The sequence below is a fragment of the Pelecanus crispus genome, chromosome 5 (genome assembly GCF_030463565.1).
Source record: "Pelecanus crispus isolate bPelCri1 chromosome 5, bPelCri1.pri, whole genome shotgun sequence".
NCBI lineage: Eukaryota > Metazoa > Chordata > Aves > Pelecaniformes > Pelecanidae > Pelecanus > Pelecanus crispus.
This window is the reverse complement of record NC_134647.1, coordinates 28,719,841-28,738,918: the sequence shown is the minus strand read 5'-3', so window position 1 is coordinate 28,738,918 and position 19,078 is coordinate 28,719,841. Positions and strand designations below refer to the sequence as shown.

Genomic DNA, 19,078 nt, shown 5'->3' with positions numbered 1-19,078 from the left:
TGATTGCTGATTGCCTGTACACAGAGATCTTACCCTATGTCTTCTCTTCATCAGAAGCCCACAGCACTGGCCAAAATACTTGGGGTGTATAGAATTGGATACAAGAACTCTCAAAACAACACTGAAAAGAAGCTGGATCTGCTTGTCATGGAAAACCTTTTCTATGGCAGGAAAATGGCTCAGGTAAGAACCAAGTGTTCTGTTCCCTTGCAGTGCAGTTCTGACTGGGAGCAAGAGCAGGATTACCATAGCCGTCTAGGTAACTTTTAACTTTGCACGTGCTGTCAATATCTAGCACTGCTCAAAGATGACAGTTTGTGCCCATTTCCTTGTTATGTGATCCTCAGTAACTTGATGCATATATTGGCTAGTTCAGATAGCTGTAGTGCAGGCTTCAGTTTTTAGAAGTCTTACTTGTCCCTGCATCTCCAGTATCTGAGAGAAAGCATTGTCAACCTAATTAGGAAAATGTGAAACCTTTTTGCAAAGCTTTTAGAAGATCTAACTGGGATTACAGACTGATTTAGAAGGAGAGGCTCACCAATGGAGATGGTGACCTACTGTTTAGCGTGGAGGAACTAATAATATTTTCAGCCTGCTGTTCTCTCTGAACCATTTCATGTATGGGACAAGATTTTGAGTTCAGCCTTTCTCTTAGTAATGCAAAAGCAACCTTTATGAGGCAGTAGAATGAAGACCTTAAAATGACCGGGGGAAAATTCTCTTCAAATACAGAGTTGATGCTGAAAGGAATTTCAAACAAATGTTGCTTCTAAAACTAGATAGTATTGATTCTTTCCACCTTCCTTCCCAGTGCCTGACCTCAAACAGGTGATGTCTGTGGGAGGAAGTGAACTGAGCGAATTCTAGGTAGATGTAAAGGATGTTGTTGTGGGTTTTCTTTTTGTTTGTCTGTTTTTTAAATCACAAAGGGTGGTCAGGCACTAGAACAGAGACCCAAAAAGGCTGTGGACTTTATCTCTGAAGTTAGTCAAATCTTGACTGGAGAGGGCTTGAACAACCTTCTCTACAGGACCTGCTTCAAGCAGGGCATTGGACTGGAGACCTCCAGAGATTCTTTCCAACTTAATGATGGTCCGTCTCTGCCTTGCCAACAGATGTTAAATGGTGCTTCATGCAAGACCCACATCCCTCTTCAGTGGCTTTACTTTTGTCAGCATTTGAGTCTGTAGAAGCTGGAAAACTGAGTTTACCCACACAGTATAAAAATAGGGACACCCTTTTTCCCTTAAATTAGGCTAAATATTAATGAAATAGCTTGCCTAAAATTTGTGAATTGAGGTGGCAGAGCTTTCATGTGGCCTTACATGCTACTCTTCACTCAGGAAATTTTAATTTCTGTAGTATGAAAATGTTTTTTGTTAACTGTCCTCCTCCTGCGGAGAGGAAAGAATTGCCCTGCTGTGCTGCCTTCTCAAACACTGCAGTTAGGTGTGCTGAAGTCTTTAACCTCGCAGAACAACTGAACAAAGTAGTGCTGTTCTCCATTTGCAGGTTTTTGACCTGAAGGGCTCCCTCCGGAATAGAAATGTTAAAACAGACACAGGCAAGGAAAGCTGTGATGTAGTCCTGCTGGATGAGAACCTTCTGAAGATGGTCCGGGATAATCCTTTGTACATCCGTTCCCATTGCAAGGCTGTCCTGAGAGCTTCCATACACAGTGATTCCCAGTTCCTCTCCAGCCACCTCATCATTGATTATTCTCTGCTGGTGGGTCGTGATGATACCAACAATGAGCTGGTTGTTGGGATCATTGGTAGGTTGTCTTCTGTATTTTCTTGCTTTCAGCTGGTGGAACTGCTTTCTTCTGGTTTAGGTGATTATAGTACTCTTAGAACTGTACCGCCACCACAGATGTGTGTCAGGAAAGCTTGTCTTCTCCCTGATGGAGTACCACCCTCACCTTTCATGGGTATTCTAAGAGGAGCCAGGAAGTCCTCTCCGGCTGTTGCATGGGCTTGTGTTAGCATTTGCAGGCCTCACAGGTAGTGAAAAAGCAGTCAAGCTGGTGTTTAACCTACACTTTGACTCCAGTTGAAGTAGGGAAGGTTATTTGTATGCTTTGCATTTAATCTTTAAAGTTAAGGTCAGTAATGTTTACATAGCCATTTAAATTCTAGCTTGCGTGGAGGGGATCTAAAGAGAAACAATATTGGTAGGGATGGAAGAGGGAAGTTAAATGTCATGGAATCACTTGTGATCATGTAGTCTGACCTGGATAATATGGGTGGCAACCTAGTAATTACCTTGCCATATCCTCTGACTTGTGACTGGAAAGTAGAGCCTCATCTTTAGACAGGCAAACTTGTATTGTGCAAAAGACTTGGAGATGAAGCTGTTTTGCAGGATGTGGCAGTGACTCTTGGAAATGAGATGCTCTTGAAATCTAGCTCAGAAATGCTTCCAGATGAGATCTCAAGGCAGAAGGTCTGGATTACCCTTTTTCTGACAAAGCTTGAAAGCCATTCCAGTAATGCTTCTAGCTGAGAATTTTAAGTCCCAGCTACAAAGAGCTGGAAGTTGTTACTAATTTCTAGTTAGTAGAAACTAGTAGAAACTCTAGTTAGAGTTGTAGGCTCTTGAATATTTGGGTAAATGGGATGAGACTCTGCTCCTTCTGTACATGCAGCATTTTGCTGTCCTATGGAAAGTCTTACCTGATTAAAGAGTATATTTGATATGATGTTTAAAGCTAACAGTTCCTTCACTGTGGTGAGAACAGCTCTTCATGATCTGAAGGAACTTGTTTAACATAAATATCCTCAAGAAGAGAGAGCATGCTTGCTGTATCAGGCTATCACAATGTTCTCTAAATGATACCCTGACAAAGTACTCAAGCTAAATTTGTGGTGGGGGCGGAACTAAAACCCAATAGCTTGGACAGAGTTTGAATCTGAAGTCAGAATCTGTTACCTATTTTAGATCCTAATGTGATACAGGAAACAAGTAAGTTACATCTGTGAGGAGCTGTGAAGGCTTTATTTTATTTGTAGGCCCTGTTGTGTGGGGCTCTGGACCTTGGGGCATGAAGTGACAGTAGTTCACAAACTGATGATATCAGTCCCAAAGCACTCTAAGGGAGTGCTTTCAAAGAGTATTCAGATACATGGATAAGTTTTAAGATTGGCAAGTCTGCATGAGTTTTGTGTAAAGCATAGCTGAGGTGAAATGTGGATACTTACGGTGGCCTTTTGTAAATCCAGAAACAGTGAGTTCAAAATTGTATAATTACAGTTGTAGTTAAATGTTAGGAGATAATGATATCCAGTAATGAAAAACTTAATTTGCTTTAGCTTTGCAGACCAAAATGTTCATGTGCTTGTAATGACTGGGCATGCTTTCCCTGAAAGGGGCTTGGAAACAATTCTGAAGTCTTCTCCTTGCAGCCCCCTCTTCCAATCAGGGTTACTGGTGGTGTTTCCAGTCCACCACATCATGAAGTGAAAAGTGTTTGCTTTCTGTTATCAAAACTGTAGGTGGCTGCAATGATGAGGAATACTGGCTTAAGTGGATAGGTGTCCAAGTCTTGATGCTGCTAGCTGTTGCCGTAAAGTAGTGGGAGCTGTTATGGTGAAGTGGGGCTTCTTTGTATGTTTCTGGGATGAGGATCGACTAAGTGACTCTTGTAAATGAGCCATTGAAACTCTAACGTGGATAAAGACAGACATGCCTGGGCAGTCTGTTTTTGTAGAGGCAGGAAGAGTTGATTGTGATCTTGCTGGGCTTTTGAGATATCATATTCACTGTACCCAAATCTAATCAATACTCCAGAAAGCTGGGCAACTGGTAGGGGGAACTACGGTAGCTATGGTAGCCTACTGCTTTCTGCCCTTTTTGAGGGGAAATAGGTACATTTTAGAACAGTGTTACTTGGGTTATAGCAGATATGACATGTTTGCGTGTCAATTTTTTTGGTGGTTTTTTAATTTTTTTTATTGCAACAGACTATATTCGCACTTTTACGTGGGACAAAAAGCTTGAAATGGTGGTGAAATCAACTGGCATCTTGGGAGGACAAGGTAAGTCCAGAATGAAAGCAAAATTTTTGATCATGCTTCCTTGTTACCCGGAAGCTTCCAATAACTGTGCTAATAAAGCCACAACTTCCCCACCATGCAGATTTGCAACACTAGATTAAGTTGCCCACAACAGGGGAAGGAATAACAAGTGTCAGAAAAATTAATACGTTGATCTGCCTCCATGAGTGACCCTTTAAGTACTATAATTCCTGGGAAAGGGGGTAAAGGTTATTTATTTATGGGACTGTTCTTTTCAGTTTCCTAGTTACCAACTACTCACATACAAACTTAGTCACCCATACAGAGCTACTAGCAAAAAACCTTGCTGCTTGGCTTCAGAAGACCTTTTCTGAGTCCAGAAAATCAGACATACTCTGAGCTGTTAGTGTGGAGAAAACCTTATCAAATGATTGACTACTGCCCATATTTTGAGGAGCTGAGGAGTTTCCTTTGTGGAAGTGAGTAGAGTACCTTTTGTGCAGCATTGCCTAGTGTTGGCCACATGTTAGTAGGAGGGCTGGAAAGAGAAAGGAAGGGGAACACTTGATGTGCCACTGCTCAAGTGTCTGGAGAAGGTAAGAGTATGTCCGCAGAGTGAAATTGTTCATGGGAGAAATTTGCATCTTGCTGAAAAACCTCAAAGACCTGTAAACAGGAGAAGAGGAAAAAGAAACAGACTGATCAGGGCTGATGTAAAAAGCCTAGACAGTTCCTCCAACTTCAGGTATCTCAATTCAGTGTTAGGGGTCCAGATCTTGATCTGCCTTCTCTCCTAAATGTTTAAAATAAAAATTTAAAAAAAAAAAAAAAAAGGCAACTGATAATGCTTGTTGGTTCCAAGACCCTTCCATGTACAGTATGCCTTCATGATTATGCTGTCTGGTGTTGTAATCTCATGTGACATCTGTCTGTATTACAGCATACTCTTTAGCCCATTTCTAACTGCTCTTCACTCTTACACATTAGGTAAGATGCCAACTGTGGTCTCTCCAGAACTGTACCGGACCAGGTTTTGTGAAGCTATGGACAAGTATTTCTTGATGGTGCCAGACCATTGGACAGGACTGGGCCTGAATTGCTAAGCTAAAGCCCATATTGGGAAAGCACAAGAGGACAATGACGTTATAGGCCACTCGTCCTGCGGTATGTCCAGCAGTAAGCAAGAGGATTGCAGTTCCATGTCTACACTGACCATGTGTGCAATGTTCCGAAGTGTGAAATCTGCTTGTTGCACTTTAATCCTCTCTTGGAGGCTGATAAGTGAACCAGCCTCACTAAGGATCTAAGCTGCAAGGTACCTGAACATCACTGATAAGAGACATTCCCTCTGTCAGTTGGGAAGGTGATGCTATCTCCATGTAAGAACACTGAAACAGATATTACCCAGTTCATGATGGTGTAGAAGTACATGATCTCTCTAAGTGTTGCACTGCTTAAGTGGTGTTGAATATCAGTAGCTCATGTTTCTGTAGTGGATGCGTGGTACTGCAAATGTGAAATAAACCCCCCTCTGTGTGTGTGGGTGGGTGAGACAAGAATGAAGTTTATTCCTGAGTTCTGCTATTGTTGCAGTGGTCTGTAGTTGACCTGTTTAGGATCCATGAATAACTTGTCCTGCTTATGCTCTGTAGCTTCAGTTTTTCCTGGGTTCTGTTAACAGTATTTTTTTTTTTTTTTTAAGGCAGCTCCACAGCTATAATGCCATATCACTACATCTTTTAAGTTATATTACTGCAGTACAACTCTGTCTTTATCTGTTAATTTCATTTTAGCTGAATCCCATAAAAATGGGTTGTCAGTCATCAGCATACTGCAAAACCGCAAACATATCCCTTCAATCCTAAACCATACTTTGATATGAATGTTGCTCAAATCCCTGGAAACAGGTAACTAAAAAATACAGCCTTTAATTTAACAAGACTTGATTAATTACAGTTATGAAGCTGATTAACCCTTTCCTTAGCAGAAGGCACTAAGTTGCTAGACAAAATGAAGCGTACTGCTTTAGAGTGACAACTTTCTCCTTAATGAAACCATCATTCCTGGCAGATCACTTCAAATCTATTTCAGTTTGCTAGGACTTTCAAACAATGCATTTACCTCATAGTGAAACTTTGCTAGCAGAATGTTTTTCTTGCATTCATGACATGCTGATGAGAATGAGCATCTAGATCTCATCACACTGTACAGTCCCTATGGAAAAACTGTCTCTTTAGCAGTATTAGATATTTTTTTTTTTTTTTTTGCACCACTGAGATGAATGTAGTCATCTTTTTCTGTAAAAACAAAAGCCTGAACTAACAGGTATCTTGTATGATGGATAAGATGTGCAGAGATCTGTGAATCTCTATGTTACGACAATAAGCACTTCTTTCCATTTTTATTAATTTTTACCTGTTTTTGTAGGTAATGAGTTTACTTTTTAGCTTCATTATAATATAGGCCAGTAAATAAGAGGGTTTTTTATGAGTTTGAGAGGCAAGAATACTGTCCTTTGATTTCTAGCCTCTGATGGAAGGACTTCAAACGAACATGGAGTCTGGGACAGTATAGCTCTTCATGACCACTTGCTCATTCTGAGCAGTTGCCTGGTAATGCCGTCTTTACTGTAACTATGGATTGAAATGTGCATTTTGTTCACTCCTCCTGTGTTCAGTATTTTCCTCTGCAGCAGATGGTGGTGGCTCTGTTCAGGAGTGACAGCTGGGTAGCGCTGAGAAAGGAAAATGCCAGCAGTGAGAATTGAACTGTTGGTTCCAAAAAAACCAGTGCAGCTCAGGTCTGAGCTGCCAGGAGGCAACAGTCATTTGTGTCGGAAGAAGTCTTCCCCACCCCATTGCAAAGCCCTACTGGAAGATGAGTAAAGACGCTGACCTTGAAGCAGCAGAAATGAAAGTATTCTCACTTCCTCTGTACAATGTAATCATTGTTTCTGGGGGTGCAGTGGAAAAATGACACAGTACTTCTTGCTTCCTCTGGCCCAGAATCCCTTCAGTCCAACATAGTGCATCAGGTACAGCTGACCACCTCTGGGACACATCTTGCCTCCTGTGTTGAAAGGTACTCCCAGGATGGCTAGCTGTGTGTGGGGCCTTGTGTAATGAGGAACCAACCAGTCCATCAGCTCAATGCTACTGTCACTTCTGTGGCTTCTACCTTCTGTCTTGGTCCATTGATGTGAAAGAGCATGCCATGCAGCCTGAATCTGTTCCGGTCTCAGATAAAGTTTACATGTGTTCCTCCTCCTTCCTCTCCTAAGGTTTACAAGGAAAAAACTTGACTTGCCTGACCAGCTAAGGTGACCTAACAGCAGCTGGCTCTGTTATCTTCCACCTTTGTCACTATGTGGATTGGTTGATGGAACATGAATACGGGCAGTGTCATGGCATCTGCACTAGGCTAATGTAGAGCTGTGATGTGCTAGCCCTGTCCTGTCACCAGTAACCCTTACTCCAGTGATGTGTGGCTGCTCTCTATTGCTTGTCTTCCAGAGTCTCAAGCAGCTGGCTCTAAAGCAACATGATCATCTCACTGTAGCTGATGTTCCCCTGCATATGACAGCATGAGGCCCTCAGCACTGTAAAAGTGAGAGAACCTTCCACTGGCCAGCTGTTTTGCAGCCTGTGAATGCAGGGCCCAAACGTGTGAATTGGGACCATCTTGGGCTGAAGTTATAGCAGTTGGAGAGATTTGCAGGAGTGATCTTGAGCTGGCATCAACAGCTAACTTTAGGTCAGGATGTGGCTGATAGACTAGTCCTGATCAGACTGGAGTAAACAGCAAGCTACTAGTCATGAATAATGTAGTAGCTGCAGTATCAACTGGAATTGGGACATCTTTGGGTGCCATGTGACATAAAGCTGTAAGCGTTTCTAGTTCAAATCCCAGCAGTTGAACAGATTTCAAACATTCCCTTTTCAGAATAAGAATTGTCCTGGCATTTCACTTGCTACAAAGCTGACTTTTGAGAAAGGAGAGCAATACTTTATGCAGAAGAGATCTTTGAGAGAGCTCCTTGTGGGGCTGTGTTAGGTCTGTGTCCCTGCAGCATGCCTAAGGATGTCCTAGGGGAGCAGCCTAGGTATTACATGAGCCCTTTGAGAGTTTTTTATTTCTTTATAACACAGGTTTAGCATATATGTGTGTAAGCACATCCCAGTTGCAAACATGGAGACTGCATTTCTTCAGAGCTACACTGGCTTTTTCTTCTGTTGTTTTGATCTGAGGCCTTGTGACAAATGTCTACATCTTGTCCCAGTCAGAAGCGATGACTTGCTTTGAGTCTTCGTGTAGACAACAGAATGCCTTGTAGTGGCCCAGCAATGCATTCTGTCCCCCAAAAGCACATGAGGGTACTCTTGCTGGTTAAGTAGCTCTGCTGGGCTCAGGGGAGTTACCTGTGGAGCAGACTCTCCTCTGTGAGAATGACCAAGACCAAATGAATCGCTCTCTAGCAGGTGGCCAGACTAATCATTATTCAAAGCACTTAATGTACCATAATGTATGTATTTCTAATCTACCTTGGTTCAGCTGTATTTTATAAAATTCATGTACTAAACTATTTGAGAATAACTGCCTTGACTACTTGGAGAATCAAAATGTAATGTGTATATAGATACAAATAAAGTGACTAAAATATACTTGAGTCTATTCCATGTGGTGGAGCAGTTAGGTCTCATAGCATCCCATTTTCTTGATCAGAGGCTAAGCCTTCTGCTTGCTCTGCAGGAATTGCTCTGTTGGAGGTTGCCAGCTTTGTGTGCAGTGTAAGCATGCCTGTCATGTCTCTATACCTTGCAGCTCATCTTCCTCTAATGGAGCGGGACCTCTGGGCAGCTCTCCAGGTCAGTGGCAGGAGAATGTGCAAATAACCTTTCATGCACTTCTCCCATCTTCTCCCCAGCTGCTTTTCAACACACTGCTGTGAGACAGGGAGCCAGTTTTGTCCAGCAGATGGTGGTGTTGCTGTGGCCCAATTCTTCCAAGAGGCAGAACACATTCCTCAGAAAAAATCTCCAGGTATTTCTGTAGTCTTCTCTTAAGTAGAGTAGATAAAGAAAAAATCCAAGGAGGTCTGAAAATTAATGGCATATCTTGATTGCTTCATATTAACCTGATATATAGTAACTTCCTCTCTTAAAGCTAAAAATAATGTGTGGTTAGTTCTGGGAAGGGGACTTGTTGGTTCCTAGAATATAAAACTCAAAATCTAAAACTTAAGGATTTTACCTGTTTTATGTGCCATCACTACTTTTGCCGGGTGAGTTTGAGTTGTTTTACCTGCTGCAGTATGAAACTGCATCAGAAGCTGTCCCACCATGAGGGTGTGAGCAAGGCAAAAGGTGGGATACTCAAACAGTAATTGCATGTGTCTTCCATTGATCTAACTGATGGTATGAGACATTGGTCAACTTCCCCACTGCCACCTTGATTTAGACAATACTACTATTTAAAAAGAAAAAAAAGGAGGGGGGAGAAGTTGGGATTCACCATCTCAGTCTATGCTGTAATGTCTCAATTGGAGTCCTCTGGTGTCCTAATGTGAAGACTCACAAGCAACAAGAAGTACTTCAGTTTTAGTGTGGAGGAACTAAGTCAATTCAGATACAGAGTAACTTTGCACAATAATTGGGAAAAGCCAGGCCATCCCTCATTTCTCCCTGTTTTTAGGACACAGAACTGGAAATCTGGCACATTATTCAAGACCTAGCTGTGCTAGACACTGATACTAGGCTAGTATTGCCACTAAGGTACTAAAGAAAACAGGGATCTAGGGTCTCCAAGCTCCTGCTGTGGAGCCTTGGTTTGTTGTCAGATCTCTGTAAGGAACAAAAGAACAAAACAAACAAAACCCCAGTTGCTTCATTTTTTTGGTGAGAGGGGGTTTGTCTGTATCTTTAAATGTGTGTCTGGAGGCAGAGCCTGCTTCTCAAAGATGAAGGGTGACAGAAACAGGTAAGAAGAGTGGATTGGGGGCTTGTTTGGTAATCCAGCAGAGTCAGAATGAGCCCCAACATGTGCATCCTGTTACAATGCCTTGTTCTCCAGCCCCTGCTGCCTCTCATAGCATGAAAGTCCTACATCATGTGATGTGTGTGAGGGCAGAAAGGAATGCTTAGTTTGAATGACGAAAAACAGTGCTCTAATATATCTCTGGTTATGAATTATTATCCTACATGCTGAGGCTAAGCTTTGCAGAGCTCCAAGCAAGCCAGTTTCTTACACACCATAAAGCCAGTGTTCTTGAGTGTTTCCAAAGGCACAAGGTTGTCATCCTACAAAACCGTGCTCGTTCGCACAGCTTGTGCTGCTTACAGAGGCTGTTTCTCAGTTTAACTCCTGCAATAGCTTGCAATAATACATGAAAGCAGAGTTGTTAGCAGCCAGCCAACTCCTTATTCCCTCTGTGTTTTTTCCTTAGGTGAGATCCTTTCCTGCTGGTCTGTGTCATTTGTGGAGCTGCTTTCATTGCACCTCCTCTCTGTGATTATAAGTAGCTTCTCTGTTGGAGGTCTTGCTTGTAGATCTCTGTAGGTAAACTTGTGTTACCAGAATTAGCTGACTCTGGTCCTAATCTGAAGGCTCTTTCCAAGCCCAGTCTGAAGGCTCCCTAACTAGTCCTTGTAGCCTTAGCAAGCTGTCTTCTGTAAGTAAACAAGTTCTAGAAACAAGAGACATGTGCTAGGTATGCAGGAGCTGTGGTGTGAGGAGTCCTGAGTAGAAAGAATAGAGCTTTGGTGGTGAAAGGTCCATTGCAGTCAATACTCTTAGGATGACAGAACTGGCTGTACATGTAAATACGCAAGATGAGTTGTAAAATCTCATTGCCATTCTGAGGGAGAGCCATCTAGGCTTAGTAATTATAGCCTCACCTTTGAAGTGCTGAAGATGACATGTGTGAGGAAAATAGCAAGTATATAAAAAAGCAAGCATGTCAGTAGAAGAAGAATATGAGAGTATAAAAACTGATTTATGCCAATATGGTATTGGAAAGTTATTGCTACAGAAGGGTATGTTTTGGCTGCCAGAAACAGAAGAATCCTGCCCTCAGCTCTGAGGATTTTGTGGTGCTTCATATATGAAGCTGACAAAGAGAAGGTGGGAGAAAGAGGCACAAAACAAACTGCTGAAGTTAAAAATGAGAACCCCCCCCAAAACAGGTAAGAGTATGCCTGTAGCTGAAGTAGTAAATTACTGAGAATGACACCCTACCGTTCCCTAGAAGCATTTGGCCTTTGGTTACCTGCACATGATCCTGAAATTGCAGTTTTGAGTGAAGTTTCCTGGACTTTGTCTTCAAAACGAACTTCATGTATTACAAGGTCCCATATGTTGTTGTTTGTGTTTGGCATAGGGACAAAATGATGTAAAAGTTTACTGCAGTTAGGAAGCTCTTTTTGCTGAAAAGGTAGATGTGAGGGGAAAAACCCACTGATGACGGTATAGTTACAGCAGCAGATGACAGATTGTCTTGTTCTGCTTGTAGAAGGTAAGCTGTTTGAGGGCCTGAGACCAGCTTCTGAATCATTGCTGCCACCTGCTGGCACTCCAGCTCAAATCGTGAATTCATCCTCTAGTGTGAAGGCCAGCTATATGTTTGCTTAAATTACCTCATAGAATATAAAAATGTAAGAGAAAATATGATCTTAGCGGCAGTTCTGTACTGTTTTCTTGGTGTCTAAATGTGCTGTGAATCTACCTCTGAAGAGGCGGAGGACTGAAGTCCCATAATAGCTGACCGTGTACTTCAGTGAGGACAGATATCTTTTCTGTTAATATCTATGGTCAGTAAAAACATGACGGCTGTAATCCTGCTCCTTGGTGAAGAAAGGCTGTTTGTACTAAGGATCCCAGGCCTGTGTAATTTGCTTCCCAGTTTCCATCCAAAATAGCAAGAACAGAGTGGTGATCTCGGTATGTCTGCACAAAACCAATTTATAGCCTTTTATGATGTGAGCACAGTACTTGTAATTTTTTTAAGATTTGTACAGTGAAAATAAATTTTTAATTCCACGTTTTCTGCTAGTTAGATATATTTCTATAGTAACGGGTTTTTATAGATGTATTCTATAACAAATAGTGGTTGAATATAGAATAGTATTTGAATAGTGATTACTCTCACCACAGGAATGTCAGAATTCATGAGAAACCTTTATTTACTTGTTTAGTTTTGGGGGAAAGCCCCTACTTTCTTCTAATCTCTCTCATCAGTATTTGGCTAGAGCTGTCCTGTGTGCTTGAGATTGTCTGTGAAAACAGGAGACAGCTCTGTGTTCCTATCTCAGAGCTCTCTTCCTTTCACTGGCAATGGCAACTCTGCCCATTCTTGAATAGCACACCAAGCCCTAAAAACCAAATTAATGATCAATATTTTCATATCCAGTTTCTGTAGGCACCCTTACTTACGCACAGAATATACAGCAAATGAAGGCATATGTTAAGGATTGAATCAAAGGCAATTTAATGACTGAAGCTGGCTTTACTAAAGGTACCTCCAGAAAAAAATGAGGCAGTTTAACTGTTTACTGCTCGATTCAGCCCTGCTTCTGTTGAGCTGTAACCACTGAGTGGGTAACTGATGCAGCTGAGGACCCAGCACATACTCATTTCTAGAGTTCCTGCCAGCCTTTGCAGAAACAGAAGGCTGGGATCGCTGACCTGGTACAGTGCTCCAATATTCCCAGAGGGAATACCTACACAGTACTGTTTAAACCTGAGAGTGCGCAGTGAACCAATGTAGTAATGCCAACCTGTGTTAAAGATGCAAAGACAATTAATGACCAAAATACTGATACCCATGTTGAATTCTATAACGGGTGTTAAAATGACTAATACTGATTTACACCAGTATCATTTGTTAGTGTACTTAGGAGCAGTTAAAACTTGGTTGTCTTCTAAACCCAGTATGCTTAGGGAAGTAGGGGACCTGCCTGTACTCAGTGATTGACCTGGAGTTAATTCTAAATTTAAGGGCATGTATGCTGTAATTTAAGATGAACCTGGCCTACAGTTTGCTGTCATATGATGTTTCATGTTTTTGTTTCACTGTCACATTACACAAGGAAATTGTGCCCTGAGATGCTATGTTGTAAAAATAAAGAGTTTGTATGTTTATGCACATAGTATTTTTCTTTTTCTGCACAGGTAGAGGGGAAAAAAAAAAATTTCCCATGCATTCAGATGTTGATGTTGTAGTATAAGCTCTGATGGCCCACACTGGTATTCACAAGAACAGTGCTTTTCTGCAAGTACAAAAGCAATGAAAAAATATTTCTGAGGAGGGCAAATAAATGTTTTCTGTAAGAAAAACTTGTTCTGTAAGCTCAGTGAAATTGCTGCCATTGTCCTTATTTTAACAGAAAAAAATCTGGACTCCTGATTTCAGAGTCAAATCTGCATCTCTTACTTGTCCAAAATTTTAAAGGCTTTTTGTTAAATACCTATATGTATGTCGCAGTATTTAGTTTTTAGCCTGTTAGATCCCTGTGCTCTACTAATTATTCTGCAACAGGATAACATTCTGAAGTAAAAGTTGTGCAGAATACCTATGGTTAAGACTCATTCCTGCTATCCCGATCTTTAAGATCACAAGTAACACTTCTGCTTTGCTCTTTTCTGCTATGTTTAGTATGTTTAGATGTCCCTTTATTCTCAGCTAAGCAAATATAGGTACAAAGTCCTGTAGGAATCTGGTCTTTTCTGCATAGCACACGTGTACTTATGTACAGTAGCTTAGCCCTTAGCCCTCAAACACCTTGAGAACAGAAAGGTGAAAAAGTGACAAAGTGCCTATGGGTCTTAGCTGACTTGAGTGCAGCTGTGCATGTAACACCACATCCTACAGAGAGTTACCACATCTTATGTGATGCCTTAAGCACAAAAACCGATGTTATTACAGCTGTAATTCCCCACATGGGTCTTACTCGAACAGCAGTGACTGTGGAACAGGGGTACCCTACAGCTGCAGCTGTGTGAGAGTGTGCTCATGCTGAAAAAGAACATAGCAGAATAGGAGGTGCTGCCAGAACATCAACTGGTACTTCTTGGCTCTAGTGGCTGGCCAGGCATACAGGTACTTCTTGCATGCTGTTCCAGCCTCAAGTCTGAACAGAAAAATTGTGCGCTATAAACACAGTTCACTCACTCTAGTATATAACGGGAATAACGGAAGTCATTCAAGACATAATGATCCAGTGATCAAAGGTAGGATAATAAAGTAAGTGAACATAATTACTGAAAAGAGAGCATTGAATTACAGTTGCAGAGACAGGATGAGAATATAGTAACTTTTCTCCATTGTTTACATAGGATATTTCTGTAATATAGCCTCAGCAAAAATGAAACTCCCAGTAACCTGGATGTGGCCTTCTTACTGAACTAGCTGAGATCTTCTGACATAACCAAAAGTAACCTAGCTACCTGAAGAAAAAGTTATATATCTAGGATGGCACAAGTGGGATTGCTTAATGTACATATACGCACATAACAAGAGAAAGAAAATGTTTTTGTTTTCTACCAGGATTATAAAGACTATCTGAAACACATACTATAGGGAGAAAATGATTTTTCTGGAGACTCCAGGTCAGCTGTATGAATTTCTAATGTTTGAAAGGATCTGTAAACAATTCTGGTTAAAGTGTGTTCTTGTTAATGTGTCCGGTACTTGACAAGGGTGGAAAAGAATAAGGTCATGCTTTATGTGGCTCCATGGTAGCCTATAATATACAGAAATTATATCTACTTCTTCATGTAAGTTTGAGTTGCCTTATGGAAAAACAATGTTTTGCTTTCTGTCCCTTCTGCCCTAGAAAGCAGAGAACATCTTTAAGGCAGGCAGCATTTCTCATTCCAGTTCAGTTGTATAGTAAGAATTCACCAGAACTAACTTGTTTTTACTGTGTATGATATTCTAAGAAAAAAACCCCAACCCCTACTTAGTTCAGGTCTTGATTTTTTTTTTTTTTTTAAACACTGACTTTTAAGTAAGTAGGATAGACTCTTGTAGTCTTAGTCAAGAAAGTCTGCAGAATACACTGATCATATATGTTAATTTAGGAAACATTCTTCTTTATGCCCAACTAACTAATTAATTTCTGTTGGCAGCTAGTAACATATAGAGAAGTCTATTAGAGCTTAGCAAATTAGCAGTACAAGGAGGAATCTGTTTCATGTTGGGGGTAAGTACTTAATATCATGTTGATGATTTACCTTTAGGTGTTTATTACCCAAAGTGTGGTGGCTTACCTATAGACGGAAGAAAAAATTCACAATGAATTATAGCATAGAGAGAAGACCAAGGTTGAAAGTATTTGGACTTGGAACATCACTGTTTTCAGATGCAAAGTTTCAGTAAATGAAGTAAGTTCTTTTTGTACATTCCTGTTGAAAACTTTAAATATTAAAACATTTTAAGTCTTTTTATAAACTGATAAAATTATATGGAACTTCCATAACTAATTAAACCTGAAGCATGTCCATGAATGGAAAAAGTTAAAGTTGCCAAGTTTGATCAAAACATGATCTTTCCAACTGCAAACCATATAAAACCAGTATGTTCCTTGAAACTTTTGCTATATTCTCTCTATTCTATTTTTATGCCTTTTAGCAGCAGTAGAAACTAAAGGAGCCAAATCTGTCTTGGGAATTTTGTTGATTTAGTATAAAGCATGATAGCTAATCAGTTCAGTGACACTAAACAGCCATAGAAGTCCTTCTTTTAATAAAAACGAAATAGGACGCCAGCGAGAAATTTAAAAGCCATTAGGCCTCCACTATGCCACCTATTATACAGCATACACATATTTTTGTGTTTTATTATGTTTTGCCCTTTCTTTGTGCATGTGTAGTTACATGAGAAGGAAAAGGTACAAGCCCAGCCTCGTGGTCTGCTGCTTGTAATTTGAGAAATGTGGCAAAGCGGCCAATGTTTACTTAATACCCTGGCAAGTCCTAAGCAACAGAAGCCATGGCGAGTGCTCGTGCCCTGCTGTGACTTGATTGAGATGTTTTGTGGCATTCGGTCAAAACCCACAGGTCATCGCACTTGTCGACGCAGTTGAACACACTAGAGTGGTGCTAGGAGAGGAGTGAAGAATAAGGGATAATAAACACTATCTACAGGTAGCTACAGGGAGAAGTGGAACAACCTTAGGCATACAATGAGAGTAAAATTGAAATTTCCTCTTGGGAGGGGAGAAGGGGACTGAGTGGTGGGACACTATTTAAAATCAGCACATTCATTCATGTACTGTTTTGAATTCATCTTCTCCTTGGTTTATTGCTTGGATATGTGAATTTGAAGGTTCTTTTAAAATACAAAATGAACTTTACGTATCAAAATGGTTACTAAAATATGACTATAATTTGTTTTTAACTATGTTTGGCATTTTTGTATATTTCAAAATATTTGTTGACCAATACAATTCTTCATTGCATTTTGAGAAGATTTTTTTTTTACTGTTATGTGTGGTTTTTGTGGTTTGGTGTGTTTTGGGTTTTTTTTTTTTTAATAATTTGATTTCTGAAGAATGAGGCAATGCTGACACCTCCATGATTCAAGATGTTCTTATTTAAAAATAGTGCTGCTCCAAAAGTGTCTTGAATAATGAGTTTAAACCCTTGACTAGTAAAAATTGGATCATCTAAATATGTGAGTTTGTCCTTAGAGAAGGTTGGAGATACAACTATGTATAAAAGGTTTTACTTATTTTTTTGTATGGATAGAAATAAAGGCAAGATTTTATCACTCACTACATTTCCCCCAAGCTGCTTATTGAAAACTGTCAGAAAAGGCAGCTGGCAAAAAATCCCATGACAACTTGGAAAAACTTCTTAGAAACCTACATCATCCACAGCTCGCTCTTTCTGAAGATCCCCCCCCCCCCCCCCATTTTGTCTCTAGCTTAGAAATTTTAAAAATTGGATGCAAAGAGAGTATCATGATACAGAATTAAATGTTAAAAATTAAATGCATTGACATTTAAACTAAATCTTCTTCCCCGCTGCCTAAATGAGTTTCAAAACCAGTAGCCTGGACAAAATAGTGTAGAGGATATTTTGATAAGAATAGCAGTGTCATCTTTTCATAGTATCTATATGCCTCAAATGACAAAACCAGAAGGAAGTGATAAAGTAACTTTCTACAAAATGCTGAAGTTTGAATAGAGTCATAGTAAAGCCAGAAAGTCCTTATGTTACCATCATCTTATGGAGGAGGCTGCTTTTTTTTTTGGTTCTACTATTTCTGCTAACAGGAACAGACTAAGAGAGAAACTGTACAAATGCCTATTCTACGTTATTTTTGATTAGATTTTTAACAGTAGGATCTTAGAATATGTAACCATGACCTCATTCTCCAGCAAGAAGGTAGGAACTGCAGTTAAAGTTAAACATACATGTAAAAACTGACCAAAATAGAATTTCTATTAAAGTCACAAAATACCAAAATTTTCATTTTTAACTGTGATTGAGTTTGAAGTTTGATTTGGATGTGGAAAGGTCTACTTTATTAAAAAATATATGCAATACATTATTTTCTTTCTCAGATTAATACACTGCAAAACCACAAAGGATAGAGGCAACCCTGAACATAGGGGAAGAAGCATTTGAATGTCTCAAAGTTACTAGAATCTCTTCCTTTTATTTCTTGCTGCCTTTATAAAATAAATTACTTGTAGATAACAACGTATTTACAAATTTATACTCACACTATAGTGACTAGTCATGCCAAATCTAAATACATGGAGAACAGGGAGAAAAGTCCATCTGACAAGTTCTCAGCAGTGTTTTATTGAAAACATGAAACACTTCAATGTTGAACTCCTAAATGCAGCAGACAGAAGACAACAAACTGTAATTTTTCTTGTCTATTGAGAAGCTATGAGAAATATTACTCTAAAGAGTGGGAATTCTATTAAGATGTATGAGGAAACATTGCAATGTACAGTGTTCATTATTAAATTAAAAAAGGCACTTGCTATCCTGCTTGCCTAAAGATTATATAAAAACCAAACAAACAACCCCCCCCAAACATGTCTGCAGAGAAAGGAAAAATGGTAATACCAAAAGAGGTTAAATATGTCCACAGAATACATTCATATTTTTAGAAGACAATTATTAAGTTATGACCTAATAACTTACGCAGATGCTTCTATGGCATAACTTAAATTTTGAAAGTCAATGAAAACACTGAGTTTGAAGTCCTTGATATTTTTTTTGATTATTTAAAAAAGAAAATAAAAAAAACCCAAACCAAACAACCAAAGAATCTCTTCAAAGTTCTGTTCATCTAGGTACCACCACCACTGCCACAATATAGTAATCCACTCAAGGGCAGGAGCAATGTCATTCAGTAAACCTATCCTGCTAACAGTTCTTGATTTTTATTTCTTAGCAATTGACTACACAATAATGCAACTCCAAAGCAGAATATCATCAGGTAAAACTGTTTGTCTTTCAAATAGACAATCCCTCATTGTGTTTCTGCATTGCAGAGTGGTATGAGTGCATATTCAGCCATAGGCTGAGTGCCACATTCAAAAAGTGTTTGAAAAGAGACAGAAAAATGTAAGGAACTAGTAAATGGGTAGGCAAAAGTGGTAACAGTCCACATTTCTGGTCAACTCCAATGTTTGACTAGGAAGAAGGTGGTATATCAGAAGACAGACATGCAGAATTCATTTGCAGAAACATTGAATGGTTCCACCAAAACCAGAACGCTTTCATGCTTTCATCTCCCCACAGTTTAAACAGAATTCATACAGTCACATATGCCTGTGAACTCAAACTAGTTTTCACCTCTCTTGTCCTGTCATGAATGTAATCAGCCTTGTATTTGCCTTGTGGCATCTTCTATATTCACAGCTTCAGAATATTTTGAATTGTATCTACCTCCAGTACCACTTAGAGTTCATCCTAGTGACAAGAAAATAAACAATTAAGTTATTCTGAAAGTACAAATAAAAATGAAGATTATTAGGGTTTTTTTTCTGTGATGTTACATTTCTTTGTGGTACTAATTTTTCAACTGGACAAATGTT

General features: G+C 39.8%; 1 protein-coding gene across 4 annotated transcripts in view; it reads left to right on the top strand.

Moving 5' to 3' along the window:
* The window catches only part of PIKFYVE (phosphoinositide kinase, FYVE-type zinc finger containing), a 71,988-nt gene extending 61,307 nt beyond the window's left edge, over window positions 1-10,681 (top strand). For all 4 annotated transcript variants that reach the window (XM_075711147.1, XM_075711145.1, XM_075711146.1 and 1 more), the window contains 4 exons: window positions 55-183; window positions 1,516-1,777; window positions 3,966-4,040; window positions 5,007-10,681. In XM_075711147.1, the coding sequence (XP_075567262.1) occupies window positions 55-183; window positions 1,516-1,777; window positions 3,966-4,040; window positions 5,007-5,122 (582 nt within the window). In that variant the 3' untranslated portion in view covers window positions 5,123-10,681. The remainder of the gene's footprint in view (window positions 1-54; window positions 184-1,515; window positions 1,778-3,965; window positions 4,041-5,006) is intronic.
* Window positions 10,682-19,078: the final 8,397 nt, after the last annotated feature.